Here is a 6,851-nt window from a genome sequence, read left to right as displayed (position 1 = left end):
CCAATTCCCCCAATTCCCCAATTCCCCAATTCCCCAATCCCCCAATCCCCCCAATCCCCAATTCCCCAAACCCCCAATCCCCCAATTCCCCAATTCCCCAATCCCCCCAATTCCCCAACCCCCAATTCCCCCAATTCCCCAACCCCCAATTCCCCCAATTCCCCCAATTCCCCCAATTCCCCCCGAGCTTTCCCAGCTCCCCCAGTTCCCCGAGATTCCCAGCGGATCCTTTTCCTTCCGGGAGCTGGAATTCCCTGAGTTTGTTTCCCCAAAGTAGATGGGATTCGACTGGAAAAAGCTGTGGAAAATCCTTTATTTTATGTTTTATTTTATTTTATTTTATTTTCTTTCCCAAATTTCATGGGATTCCACTGGAAAAATTTTTTATATATATTTTATTTTTATTTTATTTTATTTCATTTTATTTCATTTCATTTCATTTCATTTCATTTCATTTTTTAATTATTTATTTATATTTTATTTTTATTTCTTTTCATATTTTTTCATTTCATTTCATTATTTGCTCTTACCTTGTTTTACTTCATTTTAATTTTTACCCTTTTTTAAAATTATCATTTCATTTTTAATTATTTTATTTGATGCCTCTCCCAGCTCCTTTCCCACCCGGAGCTGAAATTCCCGATCCTTCTTTTCCAGGCCCGTCGGGATCTGACCCCTGAGGGCTCCGGAGCCGCATCCTGACCCCAAAAACCCCAAAAACCACGGGAAAAACTCGATCTCATTTTTATGCCTCCGGATTTATCCCCCGGGGAAGTTTTCTCCCGGACCACGGAATTCCCGAGGGAAATGCCCCAATTCCTGGCTGGAATGTGATGGGGAGGAGGAGGAGGAGGAGGATCCCCGCGGGCCTCGCTGGGAGCCGGGGACGGGCGCCCCAAATCCGGGGACTTGTCCTGCTGAGGTGACCCCAAAACATCGGGAGCAGCTCGGGAGTGACCCCAAAACACTTGGAGGTGTCCCCAAATCCTCAGGATCCCTTTGCTGCTGCCCCCAAGCCCCTGTTTGGGATCTGTTTGGAATTGTCCCCAAGTCCCCAGGATCCTTTTGCCACCATCCCCAGGATCCGTTCAGAGCTGTCCCCAGGACCCCTTTGGATCTGTCCCCAAACCACAGGATCCCTTTGGAATTGTCCCCACGTCCCCAGGATCAGTTCAGATCTGTCCCCAAATCCCCGGGATCCCTTTGAAATTGTCCCCAGGATCTATTCGGAATTGTCCCTTGGGTCCCTTCGGATCTGCCCCCAAACCCCAGGTTCCTGTCCCCAGACGTTCAGAGCTGTCCCAGGACCTTTCTTCCCCAAACCACAGGATCCTTGGAATTGTCCCCAGGATCCGTCCAGAGCTGTCCCCAGGATCCCTTTGGAATTGTCCCCAAGTCCCCAGGGTCGCTCTGCCACCGTTCCCAGGATCCCTTTAGGGCTGTCCCCAAACCCCTGGGATCTGTTTGGAATTACCCCCAAACCCCCGGGATCCCTTTGCTGCTGTCCCCAGGTCCCCAGTTCAGTTCAGAAGTGTCCCCAAACCCCAGGATCCGTTCAGAGCTGTCCCCAGGATCCCTTTGGAATTGTCCCCAAGTCCCCAGGGTCGCTCTGCCTCTGTCCCCTCTCCCTCTGACGATGATGCTGAACTCGGACCCCCCCTCCCTCTCCGTCGCCCCGTCCCACCCCGACCCCGCTCCCTCCCCGGCTGCCGGTGCCGCTGCCGGTGCGGAGCCTGTGACCCGTGCGGAGCCGCTGCCCCGTGCGGAGCCGCTGCCCCGGGCGGAGCCGCTGCCCCGGGCGGAGCCGCTGCCCCGGGCGGAGCCGCTGCCCCGGGCGGAGCCGCTGAGCCGCGAGGAGCGGCGGCGCCGGCGCCGGGCCACGGCCAAGTACCGCACGGCGCACGCCACGCGGGAGCGCATCCGCGTCGAGGCGTTCAACGTGGCCTTCGCGGAGCTGCGGCGCCTGCTGCCCACGCTGCCCCCCGACAAGAAACTGTCCAAGATCGAGATCCTGCGCCTGGCCATCTGCTACATCTCCTACCTGAACCACGTCCTGGACGTCTGACCTGTCCGTGTGTCCGTCCCTGCTGCCCACGCTGCCCCAGCCAGGATCGAGATCCTGCGCCTGGCCATCTGCTACATCTCCTACCTGAACCACGTCCTGGACGTCTGACCTGTCCGTCTGTCCATCCATGTTTCCATCCCCGCTGCCTCCCAACAAGAAACTGCCCAAGATCGAGACCCTGCGCTCGGCCAACCACGTCCTGGATGTCTGAGGTGTCCGTCTGTCCATCCATGTTTCCATCCCCGCTGCCTCCCAACAAGAAACTGCCCAAGATCGAGATCCTGCGCTCGGCCAATCACGTCCTGGGTGTCTGAGGTGTCCGTCTGTCCATCCCTGTGTCCATCTGGCCATCTGCTACATCTCTTACTTGAACCACGTCCTGGGCATCCGACTGTCCCTGTGTCCATCCATGTGACCTGTCCGTGTGTCCGTCCCTGTGTCCGTCTGTCCATCCGTGTGCCCACCCTGATCCCCCCCGCCCTGCCCTGCTCCTGGGGCTTCGGAGCAGCAATTCCAGAGGAACTGGAGCGGCAATTCCGGAGGGATGGAGGAGCCAATCCCGGAGATTTGGGACTGCAAATCCCAAAAGGATGGAGCAGCAAATCCCGAAAGGTTCGAGCAGCAAAACCCTAAAATTTGGAAGAGCAAATCCCAGAGGGTGGAGCCACAATTCCCAGGGGTTTGGAGCTGCAATTCCTGAGGAACTGGAGCAGCAATTCCCAGAGGGATGGAGCCACAAATCCCAGAGAGCTGGGACAGCAAATCCCAAAAGGTTGGAGCAGGAATTCCCAGAGAACTGGAGCAGGAATTCCCAGGGCTGGCTACCCCTTTTCTCCCCAGACCCTTCCCTCCTCCTGTCTGTGCCATGAGGATATTTATGGAATTAATTAATTTATTAAGATATTATTATTATTATTATTATTATTATTATTATTATTATTATTATTATTATTAACAACTTATCCACTGTGTCCTTGTGCACTTTTGGAGGGAAAAGGAAAAGGCCCTGTCCCCATTCCCAATCCCTTTGGGGTCGGTTTTCCCCTTCCCAATCCCCTTTAGGGTCGGTTTTCCCATCCTGGCAGATCCCAAACCCCTTTGGGGCCCCGGCCCCATCTGGCCCCATTGTCCCCCTCACAATGGGAACTCTCGGCTCTCATTGAGATTCCGGCCCGACAGATTGGGAATTCCGGCCCTTTGTCCTGGCCTCTCCAAGCCTTTCCCGGCACAATTCCCATTTTCCCCCCATTCCCATCTTTCTATTATTCCCGTTTTCCCCTATTCCCATTTCCCCCCCATTCCCATTCTTTTCCCTATTCCCATTTTCCCCCCATTCCCATCTTTCTATTATTCCCATTTCCCCCATTCCCATTTCACCCCCATTCCCATTTTTTCCCTTATTCCCATTTTTCCCCTATTTCCAGCCCCTCCTGTCCTCTCCGTCCCTCTGGAAAAATCCCATTCCTTGGCAAAATCCACCTGGGTTTGGGTTAAAAATCGGGGAATTGCTCCTGGGTGTCCCCAGTGTCCCAAATATCCCCGAGGGTGCCCCCAATGTCCCCCCGGGATTGTCCCCAGTGTCCCCAATGTCCCCAACCGCCGCCGGGGCAGCAGCGCCCCCTGCCGGGTCCCTCCAGCCCTGTCACCCCCCCAGTTTGGGGACATCGCCCCCCGTCCCCCCCCCGTCACCTCCCCTTAATTTGGGGACATTCCCCCCTCCATTTGGGAACCCCAAACTCCTTTAGGGCCGTGTCCCCAATCCCCTTTGGGGTTCATTGTCCCCAAACCCCTTTGGGGTTCATTGTCCCCAAACCCCTTTGGGGGTTCATTGTCCCCAAACCCCTTTAGGGTTCATTGTCCCCAAACCCCTTTAGGGCCGTGTCCCCTCCCGCAGCCCTCGCAGGGGAGGGGCGGCCCCATAAAGGCCGGGGTGGGGCCGAGCGCCCCTTCCCAGCTGCCGCAGCCCCATCTGGCCGGGAACGAGCCCCGACCCCATAAATCATCCCGGGGAACGACCCCGACCCCATAAATCATCCCCGGAGCGGGGCGGGAGCGCCCCGGGGCAGCTGCGGGGGCGGCCCTGGGACCCCCGGCACAACCCAACAATGGGGAGGGCCGCACAACCACAACAATGGGGTACAGGGACCCAGCACAGACCCCACAACAATGGGGGCGGGGACCGGCACAGACCCCACACAATGGGGTCACGGGACCCCGGCACAGACCCCACAACAATGGGGTCACCAGGGACCCCGGCACAGACCCCACAACAATGGGGGCGCCAGGGACCCCCCCCGGCACAGACCCCACAACAATGGGGGCGCCAGGAGCCGGGTTTGGGGTTTGGGGTCGCAGCTCGGGGTGGCCCCGGTGGTTCGGCTCATTAGTGCGTGAAATAATGGGGTGGGGGCGCTGAGCCCATTGCCCCATAACCCCATCGCCCCCCGCCCCATAAATCCCCCCTAACCTCCCTGCCCCATCACCCCCAGCCCCAAAATCCCCCCGCCCCAAATCCCGATCTCCCCTCACCCCAAATCCCCCCACAATCCCGACCTCCGCTCGCCCCCCGCCCCAATTCCCCTCCCGGCCCCGCCTCCCCATTGAGCCAACCACGCATTTCAATCCCACCAATGGCAGCGCGACTCTCTGCGCCCGCCTCACGCCATTGGCCAGGGCCGCAGGGGGCGTGGCCAGCGCGTTCCCACCCTCGCCCATTGAGCCCTCGGCTGTTCCGGACAGAGGCCAGCCCCCCCCCGCGCTCCGCAGGCTTTGGGGACCCCCGGGTGGTTTTGGGGGGCTCGGGGCGATTTCGGGTCCCTCCCTTTGGGGGAGATGAAGGTTCCGGAGCCCCCCGTGTGTCCCCAGCGGCCCCTGCTGGCTCGGGGGGTGCTGCTGGCCCTGAGCCCCCCAAAAATCCCGTCTCTGCTGCAGGCCGGGGTCCCCAGGTGTCCCCAGGTGTGTCCCGGGCCCCCCCATATCCGCAGCGGTGGGGCTGGGGTCTCCCAGCACCCCGGAACCGCTGGGGCTGAGGCTCGGGGGTGACCCCAAAGCCGGGGGGCTCGGCCGGACCCCCCCAGGACACCCCAAACCCTGAGGGGGCTCAGCAGGACCCAGGGCCCCAAACCCCGTTTTTTGGGGGCGTTTATGGGGTTCAGAATCCTTCCCCAAACCCCAAAACAAGGTGGGGGCAGCGGGGCTGTGCCCCACCCCCGGCTGAGACCCCTTGGGGGCAATTTTGGGGTGCGGAGACCCCTTGGGGGAGCTCCGAGCGGGGGGGACACGAGGTGGGGGCTCAACCCTCATTGCCCCCCCTAAAAATGGGGATTCTTCCCCAAAAAACGCTGCCCCCTGCCCAAAAACGGGGGACGCTCCTCAAAAAACGCCCCCTCCCCCAAAACAGCGCATCCTCACCCCAAATCCCCCCGGCCTGGGGGGTCCCTGGGTGTTCGGGGAGGGGTCCGCAATATCGAGGGGGTTCCGGGGGATTTGGGGGGGTCCGCGGGTTCCCCCCGCCCCAAACAATGGCCCCGCAGCGGCGCCGGGAGCGCGCAGCGCAGACAATGGGGCGGGAGCGGGGGCTCCGGGGGGAGCCGGGCTTTCCTCCGCCCCCTCTTCCTCCTCCTCCGCCCCCTCTTCCTCCTCCTCCTCCTCCTCCTCCTCCTCCTCCTCCTCCTCCTCCTCCGCCGCCGCCGCCGCCGCCGCCGCCGCCGCCGGGTTCGGGTGCGGGGGGGACGCGCACAAAGGTGCGGGGCGATGGTGAGTGGGGGGCACCGGGGGGGCTCGGGCCGCTCCCGGGGGGATCCCGGGCAGCCGAGCCGGCCCCGGGGCTGGGCGGGGAGCAGGGGCCGGGCCGGGGCCGCGCTCCCCGCGGGAAGGGCCCCGCCGGCCGCGGCTTTTCCTGCGCTGGCGGCGGCTGCGGGAGCGCCGAGCCCGGCGCGGGGGTCCCGGCTGGGGAGGGGGCGATGGGGACCCCCGGGACCCCCGGGGCTCTGCCGGAGCCTCCTCGGGGCGCGGTGAGACCCCCGGGACCCCCTGAATGTCCCCCGGGGGTGGCACGGCGGCCTCGGGGCGCTTTGTGCCCATCCCGGGGGCACCTGCGGGGCGTCCCCAGGGTGTCCCCGGTGTCCCCGTCACCTGCGCGGTGTCCCCTGTGTCCGCTGTGTCCCCCCGTCACCCTCGGGCTGTCCCTGGGGTGTCCCCCCCGCTGTCCCCGCTGTCCCCATCCCCTCCCCAGGGCCCGGGTGGGGCCGTCCCGGGGGTCCCTGTGCCGGGGTGTCCCCCCTGTCCCCCGTCTCCCCTGTGTCCCCCGCTGTCCCTGCCATCCCCCCTGTCCCCTGTGTCCCCCCCCCTCTGTCCTCCGCTGTCCCCACCGTGTCCTCCGCTGTCCCCCTCTTTCCCCGGTGTCCCTGCTGTCCCCCCTGTCCCTCGTGTCCCCCCCGTGTCCCCTCTGTCCCCCCTGTCCCTCGTGTCCCCCTTTCCCCCCGTGTCCCCCTCTCTGTCCCCGCTGTCCCCACGCCCCGCCCGGTGCCCGGGGCTCCCTGTGCCGGGCGTGCCCGGTGCCCCCCGGCTCTGGGACAGCCCCGGGCGCCCTGACATTCCCCGAGCTTCGGGATCCCGCGGTTCCGAACCGAGCCGGTTCCGGGATCCCGAGCCGGTTCCCCGATCCCGAGCCGGTTCCCCGATCCCGAGCCGGTTCCCGGAGATCCCGAGCCGGTTCCGGGATCCCGAGCCGGTTCCCCGATCCCGAGCCGGTTCCCCGATCCCGAGCCGGTTCCGGGATCCCGAG

The 6,851-nt window shown here is 62.8% G+C and overlaps 1 protein-coding gene across 1 annotated transcript; it reads left to right on the top strand.

Moving 5' to 3' along the window:
- Positions 1–1,636: 1,636 nt before the first annotated feature.
- On the top strand, positions 1,637–2,224 carry NHLH1 (nescient helix-loop-helix 1). Its single transcript, XM_030965109.1, has one exon. It carries the CDS (start codon positions 1,637–1,639, stop codon positions 2,063–2,065), a length of 429 nt encoding a protein of 142 aa, XP_030820969.1. The 3' UTR covers positions 2,066–2,224.
- The last annotated feature ends 4,627 nt before the right edge of the window (positions 2,225–6,851 follow it).

Source organism: Camarhynchus parvulus, chromosome 25 (assembly GCF_901933205.1).
Source record: "Camarhynchus parvulus chromosome 25, STF_HiC, whole genome shotgun sequence".
Lineage (NCBI taxonomy): Eukaryota > Metazoa > Chordata > Aves > Passeriformes > Thraupidae > Camarhynchus > Camarhynchus parvulus.
This window is presented reverse-complemented; position numbering and strand designations above follow the sequence as displayed.

Bases quoted from the DNA above. Each gene is read 5' to 3' on its own strand.
- NHLH1 (XM_030965109.1), top strand. From the start codon at position 1,637: ATGATGCTGAACTCGGACCCCCCCTCCCTCTCCGTCGCCCCGTCCCAC.